Raw genomic sequence first — 24,665 nt, forward strand, 5'->3', positions numbered from 1 at the left:
AAATAACTTAATTCCATTTAGTGTCCATAAAGTCCTGAGGAATCATAAGACATAGTTTAATATGAATTTATGGGAAAAATTAAGGTAAGTGTTTGTCTTAAATATTTTGTATAGTATTAATTTATTATATAATATTAAAAATATAATTTATAATGTCTTGGCAAATATCTCAATTCGTGGGAAATTACACATCAAATCATGAATAACTTAAGGAATATTATTAGAATTTAAATATGACCTTAAACTAAAGGCAAAAATTTACTGAAAAAATTTTATATAATATTAAGGGTATATATATTTAATATTTAGCTTCAGAAATACCTCAATTACTTTTAAGTTAAATCTCAACTAGAAAGTAACCATAAAATCCATTACCATAGTTTGAAGTGATTTTGTAGGAAAACTAAAACTGAAGTATGGTAATATGTGGATTCTCTCAAAATATTAGTTATGCTATTAATGTATTATATAGTATTCCTTAAATTAATGGCAATACATAAAGCAAGTCAACTAATACACTAAAAGGATATATACTAGTACTTTTAGTTCTAGATTTTACATTATTTATAATGTTAAAATACCTCAAAATCAGTAACAAAAATCCCAACCATAATCAAGATCTATTACTTAGTTTCCCGGCAACTTACAAGTCCTGTCTCTGCTCTTTTAAAACTTCATTTTTCGTAAATTCATACTCTTCAAAACCGCTGAGATATGCATATATATATATATATTTCATATTCCCGCTTTGCCAAGTACATGTTATTTCCCCATTCACTTATCGCGTCAACTCGACAACTAGATCGCTAAACTTGCCATCTATCAGCCGCCAAGCCAACAAAAAGGATACAAAAAGAAAAAAAAAAACAAGAAAGCTAGAAAGAAATATAAAAATAAAACCCGGCTAGGTTACATCAGTGTGCGTATGACACATGTCGCCGCAGGCAGAGTGGCGGCTGGGGTTGCAACAATTCGGGGAAAAATCCTGCAGGACAGGACTGGAGAGGGGGAGGAGTGGAGCGGTGAAAAATCGAGCAGGAGCGACAAAGGACAACTGTTGCTGGCATGGCATACCTTGCCTCGCCTCGCAACGCGTCGCGTCGCGTCGCGTCTCGTCGGCCGGAAATGGCGTCAATGTCAACGTCGACGCCGAAAATTCTCCTGTCATATAGATGTCCTTGTGCGGGTGTGCGTGTGTGTGTGCGGGTGCGGGTGCGGGTGCGGGTGCGGGTACCCTGGCATGTGCGTGTGTGGTTGACAGCAGCACGGTTATGTCTATGGAATGTCCTTGGCTTTCCCTTTTCCGCTTTGTCGCTTCACGTGCTCGTTTACAGTCATTTATCATAAAAATATTTTTGCACTCTCATTTTTATAAACTGTATTGTTTCACACCCCCCAGGAAACAGCACAAAAAAAAATAAAATAAATAACAAGAATAAAAAAAAAACAAGAGGCAGCCGGCAGAAACCAGGAAGGGAGCAGCGCAGTCGACATTTTTATGAAGCTAATTTGATGTTGTCATTCTTCATTTCTCATTTTTGTAGCGCCATTTTCATTTTTACAGCCCATGTGTGCGAGTGTCGGGAGTCCTGCTTCCTGTTCTGCCGGTAATAAGTCAGGTTGGAACTAAGCACTGCAAGAAAATTAGAGTTCTTTTAAAAATATAGAAGCTTTAAGGGAGTTTTTAGAGGGAAATTAGCACAAATTTTTTGGAAGAAATTTAAATACCAACCATATTTTCATATTAATCGGAAGTTGCTGTTTTAGGTCCTTATGTTCAATATAACAATTTAATTACAATAAAATTTAATGAAATACATTATATATCAGTATAAATTAAACGCATTTTCTGCTCAGCAAAATTTTCAATTTAAATATCTCCGTTTTCTTTCTTTTTTTTGTTATTTTTCAAACTACTTTTAATTTCTTTTATCAATACGCTGATATCAGTGTATTTACAGGCATATGGAAAATGCTGTTTTCTGAGAAAATGTATCCCATAAAGCGCCACCTAACGGCCGTGCACTGAAACTTAACGAGTGTTAGTCGGAAAAGTGCGCCCGGAAAATAACAACCAAAAAGTAAATTATAATCAAAGAAGGTGAAGTGGAGATAAAAGCTTCCGGCTTAATGGAAGTATGTATCTGTATCTGTATCTGTATTTGCATCTGCCAGAAGATACATTTATGTAATCCAAAGAAATTGAAGTTAATCTCTGGATGGAATTAAAAAGAAATTGCAACATTTGCTGATTTATTTTTATACACTTGCAAGGGTATTTAAATTTTAGTCAGAAGCTTGAAATATTGTGAAGAAGCCATTTCCGACCATATAAAGAATATATATTCTTGATCAGCATCAAATGACAAATTTTTCAAGATATCTTTGGTAGAATTTTACATTTTTTTAAAAAAAGGAAAGGGGTTTCATTGTTAAAATTTAAAAAAATTGACCAAACTTTCACATTTTAAATGGAGTATGCAGTTTTATTAACCTGCTAAAAATTAACATACGATCACTTGACGAATTGAAATTAATTTTTTTTTTTTGCTTAGTTATGAGTTTTTTCCATTTTAATTTGTCGACAAAATTGTCATATAAAAATATTGATAATTATCGATTCAAAGAGTTCGAATATTTTAGCTTAGTTATAATCGATTTCCGATTCGATCCTATAATTCAATTGCAAACTTCAATGGTACATAAGATTTGGCATGCCGAAGTTAACTTCCTTTCTGTTTTATATCTTATTTCAGGGATTTATAGTTCGAAAAATTACGTATACGTAATTACGTATACGTAATATATAGTCAGTAATTTATAGTCAAAAGCTTTTAATCATGTGAAGAACTTATTTTCGACCATATAAAGAATATATTTTCTTGATCAGCATCAACAGGCAAATCTTTCAAGCTATTTCCGGCAGAAAAAAAAAATTTTCTGAAATTTCCCATTTTTTGACAATAAAAAGAGAATTGGGTTACACCGTAAAAATTTTCAAAATTTGGAAAAAAATTTGATTTTTTTTAATGTAAAATTTAGTATACACATTTATTAACCTGATAAAAACTAAAAAAAAAACTGCTTGTCGAATTAAAATTAATGCTTTTTTGGCTGAGTTATGATTTTTTAAAATTTTTATTAATGGACAAAATTGCCATAGATAAATAAGGATTCAAAGAATGTGAATATTTTAAGCTTTGTTATGATTTATTTTCGGTACGATCCACTAATTCAATTGGTGCAATGGTATATAAATTTTGCCTAAAGTAAGTTTCCTTTCCGGTTACAACTTTCTTTAAAACCAAATTATGGCAAAAAGCAATAAATCATAAGTGGAAGATTTTAGGATTTTTATTTATTTAATATACAAATTCCATTTGCATAGGCAAATATATGTGTTGCATATATTTTATATTTGTAATTATTTAGTTATTTTCTATACAATTTATCTACTTCATTCAATGATTCCAAAGAAATAATTTATATACATCCTGGATTTCAGGCTTAATAATTCTCCAATAAATGAACCATTAATAAACCCCATTTTGAACGGTTTTTGAGGAACTCCACTTGGAAAACCACTTGGCCAATATAAACGAAACATTATGATAATAGGCTGGAAGCATACAATGCCATTGGCAAAACTTATTGACCGCATGCCAAAAGTTTTCATAGATTGGAATTATTTTCGGCCGGAAAGTTGTGCGTGTGTACAGTCAACCGAAACTTATTATTAATATCCCTTAGTGAGTAGATTTTACTGCCAAGCCGAGCTTTTGTTATTTGTTTAATTAGATTTCTCAAGTAGGAGCCACAGAAACCGCACATTTTCTCAAGACTTTCCCAGCGGCGAAGACGAAGGCGGGGGCAGAAGCCTCGGTGGGGGGGGGAGATGAAGAGTTTTCCGGTGGGAAAATAACCGGAGCTTAGCTTCCTCAATGCAGGCGGCAGCGATGGCTGCAATTTTTGCGAAGCTGTTGCTTCTGGGAGCGAGGGTGAGAGGGGGAGAGGGGAAGGTGAGAGAGTTTAGGGTATAGGAAAAACCGCAGAAAATCCTTCGGCCAGTTTTCCCTCAACCAGTTTCTTGGGTATTGAAACAAAGCTATTTTTCAAGCACGGTGACGAGCAGAATGGGACCTTTGCCTTCGCATTTTCCCCATTTTCCGCCGGCTGTCTCGTAAATATTTCACTGAGAACTTTAGCATTTTGTGCACTTTAATTTGCGGTGAAAAGAACTCTCAAAGTTTTGCAACCCCCGCAACCTTTGACCTCGCCCACACCGAGTGACCGCATCAAAGAGCCAGTGCGAAAGCCATTTGCAAACAGACAAAAGCTAATAGCTGCGGCACGCAAACTTCCACCAACAACCAACAATGGAACCAGCACTTCCTCCAACAGATCCTGCCTCCTGCCTCCTGTTCCTGCCTCCTGTTCCTGCCTCCTGCTCCTGCCTCTTCCTTCTCCTGCTCCTGCTCTTGATGCTCCTCCTGCTTTTGCTCCCCCTTCTTTGGCACTGCAAATTTCAACTAATTTCGGTTTCCACGAAGACATATTTTGGTCCATTGTTTGTTTGCCACGATTTTGTTGACCTAAAATAAAAAGCAGGATATTTAAAAAATTTATAAAATTAAATTAATTTATTTAAATTTACTTAATTGCTTACAAATTAAATGGTTGTATAACTAAACTGTATCTTATTTCAGCTTTTAATTAGCAAAACTTATTTTTAACAATGTTCTTTCGGGTTAAATAATACTAAGAGCTTCCCTTATTAAAGTTAATTTAATAATTTACATTCAAATTTCATTATGTTTTAAATTGATCAATTTAATTTGATTTATTTTAGCTTAAAAAATTTATTTGATTATTTATTTATTTGAAATAAGTTTTTAATTAGCAAAATATTTTTTAACAAAGTTCTGACATGTTAAATATTACTAAAAGATTCTCTTATAAAAATTGTTTAAATAAATTACATTCGAATTTTATGATATTATTTTTTATATACAAAAATACTATATATATTTAAATATAAAATAAAATACTCTTTTATATATATTTAATTTTCGATAATGCAGCATACAACTTTTGTATCGATAAAAAGAATTATTTATTCTTAGAATTTCGGTTATTCCAAGGCAGAATTTGTCGCTCATTGAAACTTATTTTATATAAAATATATATATTTATATATAATAATATTTTTATATATTTCTTTTCGATTTCATTTTTTAACTAAAAGTATATTTTCACTGCTGTTTCTTTAACCACTTACTCCCTCAAAAGTATGCAACACATACCTGAACGGATACAACTGCTTTAGCCAGCTGATTTTTTGCTTAAATAATACTTATTCTCTACTTTTTAATGTTTTAAATATGCCTTAATTTAGCGCTATATTAAATACTTGCAGAGAATTCTCCCTCGACGTCTCAGTCGCTCATTGGTTTAATCGCAAAGTGCTCTAATTGAATTTTATTCCTCATTAAGGCTACCCACTAAGGAGACTATGGGGGGGATAGGGATAGGGACAGGACGTTTCAGGACGATGCCTGGCGAGGGGTTAACCAATCTGGGTATTATTAAATTATCCCTTAGACACCGCAATCACACTGCATCCCGTCGCCCCTTGTTGGCTTTTGTTATTATGAGCTTTGCTTTGGCTTTTTGCCACTTTTCAATTTGGTGCCGAGCGCGTTTTCAGTCATTAATCTTCTTTGACGCGCTTAAATCACATGAATAACAAATTAGATGGCATATTAGTACGTGGCTTATATCGCACAGCACCTTCTCCCTTGAACCTTTGTAATATTTTTTAAATGTGACAAAATGTCAAATGTTGCGGCAAGAATAAAAAAAAGGAAAAAGAAAGAAACTGGGGAAAAAACGAAGACGGGAAAATGAGAATGAGAATGAATGAAAATTAAATAACAAAAGGATCTCCCCCAGTCTCTCTCTATATATATATATATATATATATATATATATTTTTGCATAATTCATTGCCCTGTCTAACGGTGCGTATACGTAATATTCACATACAGCCGCTTTTTTTTTTCAACTCCCTCCCCTTCTGAGTTTCACCCATTTTTCCCATTTTCTCCCCTTTGTGCTGTCAGTTTGCTAATTAGCTACGCATTTTCATTGTCATTACACTCCTTTCATATGCATATTTACTCACTTTGCTGATTATTTATGTTGTTGTTGTTGTTCTTTTTTTTATGTGTGTGTGTGCTGTTTTTATCTTTCCATCGCCTTTTATTCTTGTAATGCAATTAAATTATTTTTGCCATATGTATATACATATCTGTGACAGGAGACAGGAGAAAGCCTCGGATTTTACTTTTACTCTGGCCTATGTCTTGTGACATGTGGCATTTCCCATTTTCATATCATTTTCATACCCCAACATTCTCATACTTTTGCATTTTGATAAATTATATGCATTTTTAATCTAATTAAATTGCAACAGGCGGCAAATGTCACTGGCTGCTGTTTGTCTTCCGATTTGTCATGATTAATGATTGAAAGTAACACCAAGACAGCCACAAGGAAAATCTACAGATATATATAACAAAACCATCTTTTGAATTTAATATTTAATAATACTGTTGTTGTGCAGAAATAAAAAAATAATTTCCTAAGAAGGGGGATTTATCATCATTTCGCGGGATTTAGCCAGCCATTCAATATCCGCCTATAAATGTGGCCTGAAAATCATTTATCGATAAGCTTCGACCCCGCTCAAATATGCATATTTATATATATGTTTATACTTTTAAAAATATATCTCAGTGTGTGTGCGTGTGTGGTGTGTGTGCCCATAAACGATTCCATTTTTATTTTTTAAGCTGTGTGCTTGTTAAGAGATAATTGTATTTAAGGCACAAGCCGCTTAAAACCAGATCCACTATCTACTCTACTCGATGTTTTCGCCAAAAAAATAAATCTGCAAACCCTAACCAGACAGAAAAGCATATGATGGGAAATAGAGGGTGAATTTAATAAAGTATCATAACCATATAAAGTTAAGTAGTGTTATGGTATTAGGGGGAAAAATTTAAGTTGAAATTATGTGATATTGAATTATTTAAAAAGAGCTTCAAGCTTTGATTTGACAATTAACTTAGAATATCTTAAGAGTAAAGTAAATATGGTTTTTACTTTGAAATTAATAAATATAATTTTTATAGTCGTTATAAATATATGTATATTTGTCAGCTATATATTTATTATAAACTACCTTGACACAAAAAAATGTTGTCTTGGGACTCAAGCTGACTTTTGTCTTAGTAAACTTAAGGAAACTTAAGTTTAAACTTTAGAGAAAGAGATATCTGTAGATATAAAGAGAGATAGAGAGAAAGAGATACCTTTAGAGATGCACAGAAGGATACGGACATACGGATAGATAGAGATAGAGATTAAGAAAGAGCGAGAGATAGAGAAATAGAGAGAGGGAGAAAGAGAAACAGAGAGGTAGAGCTAGAAACTGAGAAAACTTGAGAGATAGAGAGAAATAGATATCTCTAGAGATGCACAGAAAGAGATAGACATACGGATAGATAGAGATAGAGATTAAGAAAAAGCGAGAGATAGAGAAATAGAGAAAGGTTTAAAGAGAGATAGAGAGGTAGAGTTAGAAACCGAGAAAAACCGAGATAATTTCGATATTTCTCAACGATATTTCACGCTAAAATAAAGCCCATCTCCAGCAACAAGCATTTGCAGCAGTTAACTCGCATTCCAGAGTCCTGAATCCTCAGCCATTGTGCCATAAAGCAGAGCAACAGTTGCACGATTGAAGCTACAACAAAAAAACGTGGATAAACTTGGCCAAGAAGCGGGGAAAAGGGGTGAAAGGAAAGCACTTGAAGGAAGCTAGTTAGTCAGGCAGAAAGAGAAGGACATAGAAAGACATAGAGAGAGAGAGAGAGAGCAAAAGAGGGAAAGGAACAGAGAGTACAAGTAGAGCCTGTTGCCACATAAACAGCAAATTTTATTAGATTACACATACGCCGCGTAGTCCCACGTGGAAAAGGCACACCAAGAGTAGAGAGAGAGAGAGAAAAAGTTAGAAACTGCATCAGGAAAAATCAGAAAGCTGAAGGAGGGAAAAAGGAAATGTGGGGGGGGGAGTGTGTTGGATGGGAAAAACCGGGCGAAAAGCAAAGTCTGAGTGCAAAATTTTTATGACTCCCAGCGGATGTTTTGATACGTTTTTATGAGACGCGCGCGTGCTGTAAGCGAATGGCGACTTCCGCTTCGCATAGGCCTCTCCATCTCAAAGTTGTATCCTCGACACAGTGCCCCCTCGCTGTGAGTGTCCTCCAATAGGAAGCGGAAGTCAAATTTAACAATATAAATATATAGACAACAAAAAAATTGGCACACATTTGCACATTTTCCCCAACAATTTAAGCACTTGACTTGTTAAAAAATTTCTAAAAAATAGGTTTTCAAAATACAGCTTAAAATTTTCAGGTACTAACTATATTTTGCTATTTCAACTTTCAATCAGGAGTCAAAAGAACCCTTCAAAAGGGCATATATTTCATACACATATATGTGTATCCTTTATATATCCTCCAAATATTTGAAGGACTCGATCTCACTCGGTTTTTATTGCATGGCTACCAACTAGGCGAGAAACGAGATTGAAGTGATTGTCATGAAGTTGAAATTGGTTCCGTACTGGTATGGCCCCCATCCCATCCCAGTCGCATCCTTTGTGTCCTTTGCATAAACAAATTCATCAGCCGAAGGAAGCGGAAGCATCGAATTGATGATACATAAAAAGCAAGATGAGGGCGTGAAAAATGGAACAAAAAGTGTGCAAGTATTTTGGAAGAGGAAAAAAACAGTGACAACACAGAGTTTACTTTGCATCTGAAAAGAGTTTTAAAGCTCAGATTGATGCGGAAATATACTATATATATAAATTCAATACGGATGTCCCATTTTCAAAAGCTTTTGCGTATTTGTTTACCAAAATCTTTCTGAGCTGGACATTTGCTTCGTAACAAATCTGGCAAAACTTCGCTCAAAGATCTCGGCTAATTTAAGGCCAGTGGAACCTGAGAAAATCTTTGGGAAAACTTTGCGCCACCAAAAAAGCCCCCATAAATCTCCACCTCGATGGCTGACAAACGTTTAACTCCATGGCCGTGCCCCTTCTGCAGTCATTTGGTTTGAAGTTGCGGGACTAACTAACTATGTGACCCGAACCCATAACACATTCCTCTCTTTAAAAGTTGCCCAAACTTTGGCAGCCGCCGCAGCCCTTACCCCCCTATTACATTATCCTCCGCCGAATGGCGGAATATAATGTCCTCTTACCCCTTTTTGAGGAAACTCCTCTTAAAAAACAGAAGCCCACACCCCATTTTCTCCTTAGCCAGGGAATAGACTTTTCGGGCTTGGCAAATGGCAGCGCTGATTTACTTGGCAATTACAGCTAAGGATGTGTCAAGAAAATTATAAAAATAATTATCTTTGATCGATTCATCTTTATCAATATATTAAGAATTGTACGTCTATCTAATAATTGAGTTCATAAATATTTAAATATTTCTATTAGAGCTTAGAGTTGAACTTCAAACATTTTTTACCCAATTCCTTTTTGACTTGTCAATAAATAGATATATCTCCCTCGAAAAATTAATCGAAAATTCAATATATCGTACAAATATCCATCGGTTTAGGCTATCTCTATGGCATCTCCGATGAAAGTGGGCTTCAGAGGCGGTGTGTCACGGACAGAGGCGTGGCCCAAAGGGGGTTTCGGCAATGCAATGAACTAGAAAGCTGTCTGATTAGCGAAAAGTTTCTCCACCAACACATACACTCACACATTCACACAGATTTATTGAACCCGCTGTCCGCGTCAATAATTTGCATGGGTTAAAGACAGGACGGGGGTTAAGTCAGCCTTCACTTTCCCGAGATTTACCTGTGTGAGCTTTGTTTGAAAATAAAAAACTAAGAGCAAAAGAAAGACATGAAACTTTCTACCCTTTAGATTGAGTTACTAGATTTACTATCTTTTTTACAGGGTACACAAAATTGTTAAATAAACCACCCTACTCTATTATAATTTTTTTTAGCTAATAAAGAATAACAACTTAATCTCATTATTACATTTCCCTTACTACAATTAATGTTATTATTTATTTAAAACAACCATTAATGTAAATCCTAAAGCTTTAAGAGCATTTTATAATCGGTTTTAAGCCCCATGCCATATCTTTTCTTTTAGTACGCTGCAAAAAATATATAAAAACAAAAGCGACAACCGAGTGACAATCAATTGTTAAGTGTAAAGAAAAGTTTATAGCATTTAGAGTGAGTAAACGATGGCCAAGACAGTTTTAACAGGAGCAAAACCCGCTTTAAGCCTCACTCAAACTCAGCATGTCGGGGAAGCCCCAAAAGTGTCACTGAAAGAAAAACCCCAGTCGGAGTGCGATTTAGTGAGCGAAAATGAGCAAAAGAGAGAGAGAGAGAGGGAGAGAGAGATAGAGAGAGAGGGAGAGAGAGATAGAGACACTAGCTGGCATTGTTGTCTGCTTTTTCCGCTTAATGTTGATCGGCTCACAAAGAAAATCCCTCACAACTCGAACACAGCGCTCGCCTTGTGCGGCTTTTTGAGCTTCTTTAAATTGGGCTCAAACTAGATTACAGCCAACCAGCAATTCTTGATGGGTATTTGTAAATCAAATCAAAGATATTTATAAGGTGTTTCTATGGGATTATACATAGGTTTTTTGAGTCTATATAGATTAGTCTGCATGAATTTCTTGATTGAAATTTATAAATTTGAATAAGAAGTAACTAAATAATAATAATAAATTTCTAGACTCTGAAAATTAATTTTAAAAACATTAATATAGTAGCAAATTAAAGAATCATCACAGAAAAATATAAGCAGGATAGAAATATAGCTGCGTTTCGAACCATTGTAGGTGAATGTAAGCGAGATGGAAATATATGAGCAGCATCAAACTGGATTAACTTATTTTTCAAAATTAATTGTACTTCCATTTCAGAAAACTGTTAGCCAGATTCAATTTCCTATATATTAAAAATACTTATACCTTCCTAATTGATTTAAAACACATAAGAAAGCATAGTTAATTTACTAAGAGAATCAAGGAGAGTCATCTGCTGGTTAACTTGTTACCTTATTGGTCGTGAAAAACGATGAAAATGATATTGACAGGCTCTCGCCTCACCTTCACTCAGTTCCGCCAGGAATCGGTCCCAGCCTCTGTCAAACTCCGTATGGCGATGATGATGATGATGAAGATTGATAATGTCCGGACAGCTGGCGATGGACAGAGTCCGGAAGCTGGCAAACGGAGTTCAGTGTTAACGATGACAACAACGGCTGGGGGATTTTGGGGGGAACTCAGGGGTTAAGCATCACCAACAGTCACCATTCGTTTGATAAATCATGCACAGTACAGTGTGTACTCCCGAAATGTGACGGATTAACAAACAATGGGGGAAAAGAAGGTGAACTGTGATAGAGATAAGAAGGTGTCTGACAGCATCTCAGTCTAATCTATATTCTAAGAGAGAGAAAGAGGCTACAGAGATACCCCCAAAAACAATGGTATTACCTAAGGTAACACAATTATTTTTCAACATTTTAAAATTCAGATTTTCAAATTATTTTTAACCTTTATATTTTTATTTTTATTTTTAAACCTTTATGAAAATCTTAAGTACAGCTTTATAAAATCTCCAAAAACCAAAGATATTACACCGATATATTCTCTTAAGGCAAGATCACCTATTCTAAGGTATATCAAGTGCTATTCCCTTCTCGTTTCTCCTACTATCTCTCTCCTCGCTCACTCTCACTCATACACTCAAAATGTCATTTCACTCAAAAGTCAGAGTTGCGGTTCTCTCCATCTCTTTCTCTGGGTGCACGTCCCATCTCTTTCTGCCTCTCTAGCCACTGTTGTCGCATTAACCAACGTCAATGTCCGCCTTCAGTTGCATTTTGCCAGCGGTTTCGTGACGAGGCTCTGAACGGTTTACTCCATCCAATTAATTATATAAATATATAAAACACTGCCGTATTTTTTTCGAGTGCTCTCTCGCCCTTGGGGAAATCCGTTGGAAAATAAGAAGAAAGGGAATACATCAGGAAATAGATCAGAAATAGAACAACGATGGGTCAAGAGGATCAGGAGTTGTTAATTCGCGGTGGCAGTAAACACCCATCCGCCGAGCATTTGAATAATGTGAGTATCATCTATAGGAAGCAATGAGTATGAGTTTAAAGTGATTGCACCATTGGTACCATATGGTTTCGGATCGTGAGAACATTCGCAAACCGCAAATTGCGCAAGAATAAATAATATTAAAAGACTAGGAAAGCGAATAAGGCATGTGCTGGTTATTAATAAAATGAATAATAAAATAAAAAGACTAATGAAAATGGTACAATTAATATTTAAATTCTTGGAAAAACCAACATTAATGCTTGATTATTGCTTCTTATGATTTTTTTTTAATGATCTAAAAACTACAACTATATTCTGAAACATTCATTTACAAAGTTGTGCATAAAATATTTAAAAAATTGAAAGAAAAAAATTGTTTATTTCCTTCATACATAGAAAGATTCGCCTGATCAAGAATATATATGATTTATGATGTCTTTTTAATGATCTAAAAACTACAACTATATTCTGAAACATTCATTTACAAAGTTGTGCATAAAATTTTTAAAAAATTGAAAGAAAAAAATTGTTTATTTCCTTCATACATAGAAAGATTCCCCTGATCAAGAATATATATGATTTATACGGTCGAAAAAGACTCCTTCACTTGGTTTTAAACTTGTGACTGAAATTGAAAAGACCCTTCAAGGGTATAAATATGGAAATGTACATTTATTTTCTAATGGTTTCTAAATATTTTAATTTTCAATATCAAGTCCATACACTCTTTTAATATTTATATTTATCAACAAGAAAGAAAACTAACTTCGGGCAACCTAAGTTTATATAGCTTTAAACTTTTTAATTGAATTACAGGATCGAATCAGAAATCGAAAATTACTAAGCTTAAAAGGTTCTCTTTTAAATCGATGTTTTTAATGACAATTAAAAATCCCATAACTAAGCCAAAAATGCGTTAATTTCAATTCGAATTGTTTTCCTATGTTAGTTTTTAATAGGTTAATAAATCTGCATTCTCCATTTAACATTTTTAAAAAATTGCGAATTTTTTAAATTTTTGAAAATTTTAACAATGTGACCCCTTACAAAATTTTGAAAAAATTAAACAATTTTTTTTCTTTGCCGAAGATGGCTAGAAAGATTTTCCTGTTGATTCTGATCAAGAATATATATGATTTATAGGATCGGAAATGACTCCTTCGCATGATTACGAGCTTCTGATTAAATTTGAAATACCCTTGCAAGGGTATAAAAGTATGCATTATTTTCACCTCTCCTTCACTTAATTTGTATTATTTCCACCATAAGATATACTCAACGAAAAGTACTCACTGAAGCATAGCCAAAAATGTGAGATATAGAGGTGAGGTATGTGGAAGGTAGGCTGGATTATCTATCGGCTTAAGTTGGCCAAACAACATTGCTGAGTGTCTATATCTCGGAGGCAGACAAGATGCCGTATCTGTTTCTGTTTCTGAAACTGTATCTGTATCTTTAGCTGTCTCTCTATCTATATCTGTATCTGTATCTGCATCTGAAAGATCGCTGCTTGATATTGTACAATCTGGTCTTATCTGGGTCATTATTTGACTAGGCCCACGCTTTGGGTTCAGCATCTGATATCTTCTATTTGCTTCTATGATACATACATATGTACATATATCTTTGTAAACTAGTGCCTTTTGTATCGCACTTTGAAATCTTTGCACCTCAGCACCTTTGTATATATAATTAAGGAATTATTTCCTGCCTCCAAGGGTCTTTCTCGAAAATGTCTTGAAAAAAGGAACAGGAAAAATAAATTAAATACAAGTCAATTTTAAAAATCAAAATCAAGAAACTGTATGAGCTGGCTACAAATAATTTATTTGCTGGATTTCAATAATATCTTTTATAAACGTTTATATATACATTGTTTAAATGAAAAGAAATAAATAAATAATATTTAAAATTTTTTTCAATTATTATATATCAGAAATTAACCGAATCTTTCAAGAAATATATTAAAACGACATAAAAATAACCTTAAATACCTAAATACTCTATCACATTAGTATCAGAAAAATAGTATTATTTTTTTTATTTTATTATTATTTATTTAAACAAATAAATGTATAGGCAATTTATTAATTTGATCTCTTTGAAATTGTATTTTTACCATCTTAGATTATTTCCTTCTTTATTTAAATGATCAAATTTCTTTTTGAATGCCATTTTCCTTTCAGTTTACTTCATATTTTAGACAGATATATATTTTTTCAATATAGACAATAACCTTTATTTATAATTGACTTAATTTACCTATCTAGTTTAAAATTCCTTTGTCTGTGAGCTCAATTGTTTTTAAATTTTATTCATTTTTTGGCAATTTATTGGGAAACATGCACCGTATAATTTTGTTTTGTTTTGTTGCAAACAATGTGAATGACTTTTGAGTGCACTCATTAGCCACTCACTTAAGCACTCGACCAAATTAAAATGAAAATTCAAAATAAAAAATATATATATTTATAAAAAAAAAAGAAAATAAGAGAGGAAACACAACAAATTGAGTCGCTTCTTCATTCAGTCATTTCAATTTGTCAAGTTCATCAAAAAACATTTCTGGCTCCTGCCGCCTGCCTGAGTCCCTCCTCCTTCGTCCTTCGTCCTGTCGAAGCGCCATCTGGCGTGGGAAACGCACTCTATAGCCCCATCTCTTTCGCTCTCGCGAAATTCCTTCATAAGTAATTCAGAAATAGCACGCAAAGTAAGAAGTAAGCGAAAAAAATTAAATAAATATGAAATGTAGCATCTTTGGCAACAAGGAAAATAAGGGAAAAGTAAGAGAATAAACCGAAAGACGGGAGATAAGAACCCGTGAAGGAGGAGGAGGAGGTTGTGGGAGGCGGATTGGGAGAAGGAAACTTTTTAATAACATTTTTCGGCCTCATTTGTTGTGAAAACAATTTTTTTTTTGTGCCAGGTCCTGAGTCTCCGAGACGCCGTCCATCTCCTTTGCACCCAGCTGTTCGTCTTCCTTTCTCTTTCTACCTTTCTTCCTCCGTCTCTCTCTCCTCCTGAGCCCGTAACGGATATTACATTTTTTCGCGTCCACCTCGCGACGTCAACCGATTTTATTATTATTATTTATATGTATATATGTATATTTTTGTGTAAGCAAAAGTCAGCCCAAAAAACTGGACAGGAGATTCTAGATGAATCGGTGGTGAAAGCAGCGCAGCAGAAGTACAGAGAATACTGGCCAAGAAAGGCTAAAGAATATACAATTTATATTAAATAAATTTAATTTAAAATTAAATTAATTTAAAAATTAGAATTAGAATTAACCAGGTTTCTTACCTATAAATTTTAACTACTTTAAACTACTATTATATAGTAAATGTTTTCTGATACTTCCCTAAAATTTATATATATTTGATATATATTTATTTATTTATATTTCTATATATTTATTCCTTTGTAAATTTAATATCATTTAGAGTGTCTATATTTTCAATATATTCAAAGAATAAGTATCTGTTAAAAACTATGAGAGTATTTCCTGAAAACCCTTCAAAATATATTCTTTAATATATACTTTACTCTTAAAAAAAAATATTTTTTAAATAAGAAGCAGATTAATTGGTTGCACACAACATTAAAAAAGGCCATAAGATACATTTCAATTCAAAGAACTAAATTTGAATATTTAAATAATAATGTAAAATTTCCTCATTAATTTTAAAACTTATGAAACACCATCCTTCAGCTCCAGACTTCACTGTACTTAGAAGCCGGGGGCGCTGAGTGCTAGGTGGACATTATTTCTTAATATTTTCTCCTGGCTCTTATTGAATGTCAGCTTTTTATTTGAATCTCCTGCCAAGGATTTTGCTTTCCTCATTGCTAGCATTTTTTGTTGCTTAATTTTTTATGATTATTTATACAAATTATTACGAGAGCAGCGCGGCGGATAAAATGTTTTCCATATTGTGGCCATCATTTTGTCTTCTTTTTTTTGTACATATTTCTCCTTTCATTTTTTGTAAGTTTATTCTTTTTATATATTTTTTTTTGTATTTTTGCCTGGACGCCAATTAGTGGATCCCTGTTATTTATGCTTTGGCCGCAGGCCGACGCGATGGCAGGAAACCCCACAAATGGAAAACAGAAAATTGTTTATGAAAATGAAAATGAAAATGAAAATATGTGCGGGGGAGTGGGTAAGTGGACCCTACCGCAAGCGTCTTCGGTTACCGTCTTTATGAAAGGGAAGCCCCACCTGGGCGGAAAAGCTGGCGACGGAGTGGGTTTGGCAATTGCCATCACTCCCTCCGCCCTTCGGGGCTCCTAATCCGCCATCCGACTTAAGCTTGAGCCGACTTTTCCGATTAACTTGAGATTAAAGATTTCACTAGAGAGTTGCTAAAATGGAAGTTCATGTTGATAGAAAAGCTAATAAACTCATTCTATGACTAACGAAAATGTCGCTAAAATAAATATAAATAATTTGTACTATAATTTTATAAAGCTTGTAATTATGTGAAGGATCCATTTCCGACCCTATAAATCATATATATTCTTGATCAGCATCAACAGGCGAATCTTTCTATGTATAAAGAAAGGAAAAAAAAATGTTTGTCCGTTTTTTCAAAGCTTTTTAAGGGTTTAGAATATTATAATTAATAAAAAAAGTACAAATATTTTAAATTTTTTAAATTTTATATTGAGTATGCAGATTTATTAACGTACTAAAAACTAACATAGAAACGTTTTCCGCAGTAAAATTAATGCATTTTTGACTGAGTTATGAGTTTTTTAAATTTTGATTTTATGGAAAAAAAATTAGCATATAAAAATATTGATAAGTATAGATTCAAAAAATGTGAATATTTTTAGCTTTGTTATGATCGATACAATCCTATTTTAAATTCAAGGCATTTATATAATTATCAATAATATCTATACTTTATATATAAATTTCTAAAACTAACCTAAGAAAATGTATTTCTTTTGATTCCCAGTTATATTATTTATTTAAAGGTTTAACCCGAAAAATCAAAAAATATTCAATGTTGTTAAATGTCGTAATCCTAGAAAATTCCCTCCTAACACAAATCCCACCCATTCGGATTTATAGTCGTAAATTGAGTGAATTGGTCCACTTTCTTTTGGTAGTAAATATTCATTGCGCTGATGGCAAACTACTCGAAAGGGCCCAAAAATACGCACTTTACTAAACTCATTCATAAGGATTTCGGCTCATTTATATGGCCAAGTGTCCTTAAAAGTTTTATATTTAATAAAAGCAAAGCTGATGGGGCTCAAAGCCCACCGAAAACAAAAGCCGAAGATGCCGGCGATTTACACTCGCAATTGTCTTATGAAGTGGCAACATGGTGAGCCCACAAGGACACCCAATCCGGACTCTGGACTCCTTCTCCTCCTCCTCTTCAAGGACGTCGTCAGCCGGCTGCGGCTTATGGCCTGGCCTAATTTGCACATTTTAAATAGGCCTCGCCTACTCGGGACTTTTGGGCATTTTTATTAAACAGATGGGTCGCCGCCGTCGGAAAAGGACACGGCGGGTGGGCAAGTTGGTTAGGGATAGGGATCGGGAGCAGGAGCAGGAGCTGGTGCAGGGATTAGCCCGGCTAGCCAAGATTTATGCACAAACGCCTTCATTTTTATGGACGAACGCCGTGAAATTAAAAAGTTTTTTTCTTTGCAACCTTTTTAAGACACACTCGAAATAATAGGTTATCAGGGAAATGAAGAAATTACATATATATCTTATTTATAAGTTAATTTTATTAAAACATTTAATCAGAATAAATATAGAATTAAATTAAATAATTAAAAAATCATACCCATCAGTATGATACAGCTTTTTAAAGCCAGGAGTAGACCTTTTCAAGTTCGATTTCTTACAACCATTAATCTGTATATATATCAAGCCATTAATTACAAATAATTAATTATAAATCTACAGAATAACTAATACACTGAAGTCCTTTTCAAATCCTTTTGAAGTCAGATATTTTAAGCAGAAGGAATTACTTAAGTAACTAAAGTTATTAATTGCATATAAATACATAAAAATCTACAAAATAACTATTAGATTGCCAAATATTTTTAGCATATATTTCTAATATTTTTATATAATTTCCCTTTAATTTTAAATCATGTCTTTGCTCCAAGTGTGAACCTATATTGAATTTTATTTTAATTTCTTCCAAACCTGATGTAGGCTGAAGGCGGTGGAGCTTCGCAGAGCTGCATTGGTCAGGGCTTTGGACAAGCAAAGAACTATGGCACTCTGCGACCACCCAGTCCACCGGATGGACCCGGTTCTGGATCCACCAATGGCCAGCTGGCGGAGAATCTCACCTACGCCTGGCATAACCTGGACATTTTTGGGGCTGTGAACCAACCAGGTTCCGGCTGGCGACAGCTGGTCAACCGGACGCGAGGACTCTTTTGCAACGAACGACACATTCCGGCGCCCAGGAAGCATCTGCTGAAGAACGGTGAGTTAGCTAATTTGTAATTTAAGTTGTATTTAGTAAATATTTCTGATTCCAGTTTGCGGTGTGGCCTATCCCGGTGAACTGCTGGCCGTGATGGGTAGCTCTGGAGCTGGCAAGACCACTCTCCTGAATGCTTTGGCCTTTAGATCTCCGCAGGGCATTCAGGTGTCTCCCTCGGGAATGCGATTGCTCAATGGCCAGCCGGTGGATGCCAAGGAGATGCAGGCCAGGTGCGCCTATGTCCAGCAGGATGATCTATTCATTGGCTCGCTCACTGCCCGAGAGCATCTGATCTTTCAGGCCATGGTCAGAATGCCGAGGCATCTGAGCTACAAACAGCGTGTGGCTCGTGTGGATCAGGTGATCCAGGAGCTATCCCTAAGCAAGTGCCAGCACACGATCATTGGAGTGCCGGGCAGGGTCAAAGGTTTATCCGGTGGCGAGAGAAAGCGTCTGGCCTTTGCCTCGGAGGCCCTCACCGATCCACCGTTGCTGATCTGTGATGAGCCCACCTCTGGATTGGATTCATTTACTGCTCACAGCGTTGTCCAGGTGCTGAAGAAGCTGTCGCAGAAGGGCAAGACCGTCATTCTGACCATTCACCAGCCGTCCTCTGAGTTATTTGAGTTGTTCGATAAGATTCTACTGATGGCCGAGGGCAGGGTGGCCTTTTTGGGAACGCCCAGCGAGGCTGTAGATTTCTTCTCCTAGTGAGTATAGCTTTAAACCCTTAGGAGCAAATTTAAATTCCTGTAATTAATATATAAACATTTATTTTGCAGCGTTGGAGCCCAGTGTCCTACGAATTACAATCCGGCTGACTTCTATGTCCAGGTTTTGGCTGTGGTTCCCGGTCGGGAGATTGAATCCCGTGAGCGTATTGCCAAAATCTGCGATAATTTTGCCATAAGCAAAGTGGCCCGGGATATGGAGCAGCTGCTGGCCACCAAGAGCCTTCAGCAGCCACTGGAGCAGCCGGAGAATGGCTTCACCTACAAGGCCACCTGGTTTATGCAATTCCGAGCAGTCCTGTGGCGATCCTGGCTATCCGTGCTCAAGGAGCCACTGCTTGTCAAAGTGCGACTCATCCAGACAACGGTGAGTGGCGACAATAGGGAGGAATATGAAGGATATTAGAGCCATATTCTAGTGAACGGAAAAGAAAATTAAATTAAATATTAAAGCACAAATTTATCAAAGCATTATTTCTAAATGTAATATTACAAAATTAGCTGGAAATACATTTTAACAATGAAAGTTAAAAGTTAAAGTTATATTCCCTTAAAATCTTTTCAGTTTGTTGGTTTTGCTGCTTAAGTTTAGGCTTTATAATTGTAACAACAGACATAAAGTTAATAAAATACATTTATAAAACTTATTAAAAATTAAATACCAACTGTCTAAGTCATCTAATATCTTTGCAGATGGTGGCCATCTTAATTGGTTTGATCTTTTTGGGCCAACAACTGACCCAAGTGGGCGTGATGAACATCAATGGAGCCATCTTCCTATTCCTGACGAATATGACCTTCCAGAATGTTTTTGCCACGATTAATGTGAGTATTTAAGATCTTGAATATCTCCTAAACAAATGAATTAATTATTAATTTCAATTAATTAATAGGTGTTCACCTCCGAACTGCCTGTTTTTATGCGAGAGGCCCGGAGTCGCCTATATCGCTGCGATACTTACTTTCTGGGCAAAACTATCGCCGAACTGCCACTCTTCCTTACTGTGCCCCTGGTATTTACAGCCATTGCCTATCCCATGATTGGTTTACGGGCCGGAGTGCTGCACTTCTTCAACTGTTTGGCCCTGGTGACCCTGGTGGCGAATGTGTCCACATCCTTTGGCTATTTGATTTCCTGTGCCAGCTCCTCGACCTCGATGGCCTTGTCTGTGGGTCCGCCGGTGATCATACCCTTCCTGCTGTTTGGTGGCTTCTTCCTGAACTCGGGTTCGGTTCCGGTTTACCTCAAGTGGCTGTCGTATCTGTCCTGGTTCCGGTATGCCAACGAGGGTCTGCTGATCAATCAGTGGGCGGACGTTGAGCCGGGCGAGATCAGTTGCACCTCGTCGAACACGACGTGTCCCAGTTCCGGCAAGGTCATCCTGGAGACCCTTAACTTCTCGGCCGCCGATCTGCCGCTGGACTATGTGGGTTTGGCCATTTTAATTGTGGGTTTCCGTGGGTTTGCCTATTTGGCTTTGAGGCTTCGGGCCAGGCGCAAGGAGTAGGATGAGCCGCCATAGTTAGAGTGTTTTTTTTTACCATAATTACTATTGTGTTTATTGTTTACTCCCACACAAAATCAATTATAATGCCATTTTGCCAATAAAAAGAAATTAGCGACATGATTTATATAAATAAGATTTGTTAAGGGAATATATTGTTACATTTCCCATAAATCATGATACACACTATTTGTATGTCAAAATTATAACAGAACGAACTTTAGTTTAGACGAACGTGTGTATATATATATTTTTGTATATCAACCAATTCATTCATTCAAACTCATTTTCAACTTGGCGCCCTTTGCGGACACACACCACAAAAACAAATTCACCTCACCATTGCTCACTTCGTTCGCTCTTGTACAAAGCGAAAAAAAAGCACGCTCTCTCACCACTCTGGTGATTTCGGTCGAAGCTGGGAGAGGAGCAGCTTGGTTCCAACCGATCCAGTTCACAGAAGGCAGCCGTCGCAACCAAGCAACAAAAACATGTGTTCATCGATTTGTTAAAGGTAAGTACCAAAATTCTTCCAATGGCTAAGTTCCTTGTAATGTTGTTTATTAACTAAATTTATTGTTCGTATTGTTCATTGATTCACCACATAGTTAAACATTGTACTAAAGTAAATTTCGTCTATATGCAAAATGTGCTCTGCATGGAACTGGTTCGGAAGCTCGCTCTCTGGCGCTCTCTCTTTGCGTTTGCTTTTCGCTTTTTGTTCGCCGCCGCTATTAGAGAGAAGAGAGAGCGCGTGTGTGTGGTTTGTTGTTGTTTTCGGTTTTTTGTGTTGTATTTTGTGCGTTTGTGCCAAAGTATTTAAAACAAAAGTGCAACGGAAATAGTTAATAACAAAATATTAGTCGTCGGCAGCAGTCGGTTGTTTCTCCCGTCGCCTCGTCTCTCCCCTTCTCAGCACCTTTCCGGCCCTCTGCTTTTTGCATTTTGCTCAAGAAAATACAAAACGGAACAGAAAGAACGAACAAACGTTGCTCAACCAGCGGGAAAAATGTATTTTTAAAGAATTTAAACGAAACCGAAAGCAAACAAAAAACACAATTACGAAGAAGAAAACGCGCGGCAATAATTTAGATTTTCCTTTTGTTTCTTTGCTTACTTTTGCCCCGTCAATTTTCCAAGTGCAAAAGCAAATTACGGTTGTTGTTATTTAAAGAGTTGTTCTTTTTTTTTTTTTGTTAATGTTTTGCGTTGAACGTGGCAACGTGTGTGTGTGTGTGGCTGCGGGAGAGAAATATCTGTGGTGCGGATGTGCGTGTGTGTCTCTGTGTAGCTGATGTTGGGAAATTAACAATAACAAATTCGCGCACTTACTACAATTAAATTGATTTTTCACCGGCCGCTATCCTAACCTCAAAAAAACCATCCCTCCTCTTCTTCTTTGCCAGCTGTTGCATACAACCACAACAACAACATACAATAAATAAATTAAACGGAAGAAGTTGAATAAAGTACAACGGGGAAAAAGGCGATTCGCAAGGCGTGGACGGCAGGAAAAGCCGCTATAAACAACAATAATAATAATGAATATCGATTCGCTGAAAAATGAGTGGGAGGAGCTCAACAAGGAGTATGCCGAACTGGAGGTAAGTAAGATTATAAACAATGAGTAAATAAACACGCATCAAAAGTCCAAAACAAATAGCCAAAGTCACCAAAAATAAGCGTAAACACACTGTAATGCATACATAAATATCCATGCATATAAATATGTATGTATATTTATGTCGCTTTCACCTTGAAAGAGAAAAAAAACAGCTGCTCATTCGCCAGCAGTTTTTTGCCGTCTGCATAATGCGTCCGTCAAATACCCTTTCCTTTGCAAAAAGTCTGGAAGTTTCGCAATTTGTTTATACATTTGGTACCATTAGTATTTTTTTTATTTTTGTAGCTTTTTAAAATGTTACTATTTAAGTGATGTTATGATTGTTTTATAATTTTTCTTGATTAGAAAGAATTTATTGAAAAAGTTTACAATTTATTTCTTACAAAAATGTATCAAAATCTCTGAGAAAAATATATAATAATATCTATTTCAACTAAAACTATTTAATTCGATATTTATCAATCAAACTTGAAACCCAATTTAAAAAATTATAAAAATCAGAACTTGGTATTTATTTTAAACTTTAGGAAATTAAAAAATAATAATATAAAAATGTTTTTAAGTAATACAATGTATATAAAAGCACAAAATACATAACTCCTAATATAAATGTTAGGGTATCCCAGTTTCCCCCAAGCTAAATCGAAATTTGAACCCCCGAAACCTAAGCTCTTGTCCCTTTTGGTGGCTAAGTGCTTTCGACGAGCTTTTATTTACTCAAATTAAAATTCCCACCCTTCAGGCATTATTTTATTTATTTAATTTCGCTTTCAGAGCTGCAACAGGCGGTACATTGAGCTGCTGGAACAGCTGCACAGCCACCAACAAATATGCTTCAACGAGATCAAGCATCAACGGTATCGCATGAACCAGATTACAGCATCTCTGCGACAGTGAGTACAGAAAGGGTCAGCAACCCCGATTATTTAAAAAAAAAAGAAAAGAAAAAAAGTATTACATAAGCGAGAGTACTGAGGGTACAGTACCCTTTTCCAGAGCTTGTAGAAATTCTTGAAATTACGCAGATTTTTAGACGACATATGGGTAGCTATAGAATATTGCTTTATTAATAATAAGCGATCTTTGTACAGCGGCATTTCCAACTATATTGCAAAACAATACACCTTAAAAATCGGGGGCATTTTCACTCGACAATCGAATTTGTGTGTGTGCCCGTGTGTGTGCTTTTTGCTTGTCCGATTGGAATTTGACTTCAATCAATTAGAGCAGTCTAATCGTACGAACACACGCATTTCAGCACTCGAGCACTTACCCCCGATAAGCGGGAAAGGGGGGTAACACACAAGTCTTGCCTACGGCAATTAGTCAGGCGGGTAATCAGTCCTTATCAGTAGTTCCAAAGCAGAACAGAACAGAACCGGCTGAATCGCATGGGAACAACGGTGTTTCTGTGTTTTTACAACTGTTTTCTTTCGTCCGATGATAAAACTTCTGATAAAGTCAAGCCCCCAGACTTTGCTCTCCGCTTATATATTTTTCCAGGTGTATAGTACTTCTCTTCGGTTCTGCGTTTTATTGGTCGCAAACTCATTAAAAAAAAAAAAAAAAATGAAATACCTACTTAGCGATACGCTCGTGAAAAAAATAAATATAAAAAAATACCTATTTTTTTTATAGTAGACTGCAAATTAAACGCTATGTGAGCGAGGGGGTCAAACATAGTCATTTCCGTTTTTCGACTAATTGCCAAATATTAAATAAATAAAAAATAAAACTTTAAAGATTGCTTAATTTTTGGGTTAAAAGTATTACCTAAATATCAAATACTAAAATTGTTTTTCATAACTTTTAACCAAATATCAGAGTACAAATCTTACTTAAAAATATTAAAATGTAGACAGATTTTTCATTGTTAATTTTTTTTGTTAAAAGTATTACCTAAATATCAAATATTAAATGCTGTTTTTCATAACTTTTAACAAAATATCAGGAAATATCAATTTTATTTTAAATATATTAACAATTACAATGATTTTTGAATTCTGAACCAAAAGGTTTAAAGTATTTTTAAATGTATTTAAATTTGATTTGCGACTTTGGTTTATTGTACTTATTGTTGAATTTTAAAT

General features: G+C 35.3%; 2 protein-coding genes across 18 annotated transcripts in view; both read left to right on the forward strand.

Moving 5' to 3' along the window:
* Nucleotides 1-21,084, forward strand: w (eye pigment precursor family transporter white). Of its 2 annotated transcripts, none has more exons than XM_086830361.1 (6): nucleotides 1-84; nucleotides 18,436-18,715; nucleotides 18,771-19,425; nucleotides 19,498-19,813; nucleotides 20,140-20,271; nucleotides 20,340-21,084. In XM_086830361.1, exons 1-6 carry the CDS (start codon nucleotides 70-72, stop codon nucleotides 20,952-20,954), a joined length of 2,013 nt encoding a protein of 670 aa, XP_086686487.1. In that variant the 5' UTR covers nucleotides 1-69; the 3' UTR covers nucleotides 20,955-21,084. The 2 variants fall into 2 exon arrangements, with proteins under 2 accessions (XP_086686487.1, XP_020806266.1); XM_020950607.2 differs by lacking the exon at nucleotides 1-84 and adding an exon at nucleotides 11,942-12,260.
* Nucleotides 20,756-24,665, forward strand: part of LOC110182556 (transmembrane protein 120 homolog) — a 12,494-nt gene continuing 8,584 nt past the window's right edge. For 2 of the 16 annotated variants that reach the window (XM_086830409.1, XM_086830367.1), the window contains exons 1-3: nucleotides 20,756-21,465; nucleotides 22,358-22,555; nucleotides 23,350-23,468. In XM_086830409.1, the coding sequence (XP_086686535.1) occupies nucleotides 22,493-22,555; nucleotides 23,350-23,468 (182 nt within the window). In that variant the 5' untranslated portion in view covers nucleotides 20,756-21,465; nucleotides 22,358-22,492. Of the gene's footprint in view, nucleotides 21,466-21,657; nucleotides 22,221-22,357; nucleotides 22,556-23,349; nucleotides 23,469-24,665 lie in introns of those variants that run through there. The other 14 variants (XM_086830411.1, XM_086830370.1, XM_086830442.1 and 11 more) reach the window with 11 other exon arrangements.

This window comes from Drosophila serrata, unplaced genomic scaffold (assembly GCF_035046125.1).
Source record: "Drosophila serrata isolate PLE 108 unplaced genomic scaffold, ASM3504612v1 contig_23, whole genome shotgun sequence".
In the NCBI taxonomy this organism is placed as follows: Eukaryota; Metazoa; Arthropoda; class Insecta; order Diptera; family Drosophilidae; genus Drosophila; species Drosophila serrata.

Bases quoted from the DNA above. Each gene is read 5' to 3' on its own strand.
- w (XM_020950607.2), top strand. From the start codon at position 12,189: ATGGGTCAAGAGGATCAGGAGTTGTTAATTCGCGGTGGCAGTAAACAC. The intron at 12,261-18,435 runs GTGAGTATCATC...AACCTGATGTAG, and splicing joins CCGCCGAGCATTTGAATAAT to GCTGAAGGCGGTGGAGCTTC. The intron at 19,814-20,139 runs GTGAGTGGCGAC...ATATCTTTGCAG, and splicing joins TGCGACTCATCCAGACAACG to ATGGTGGCCATCTTAATTGG.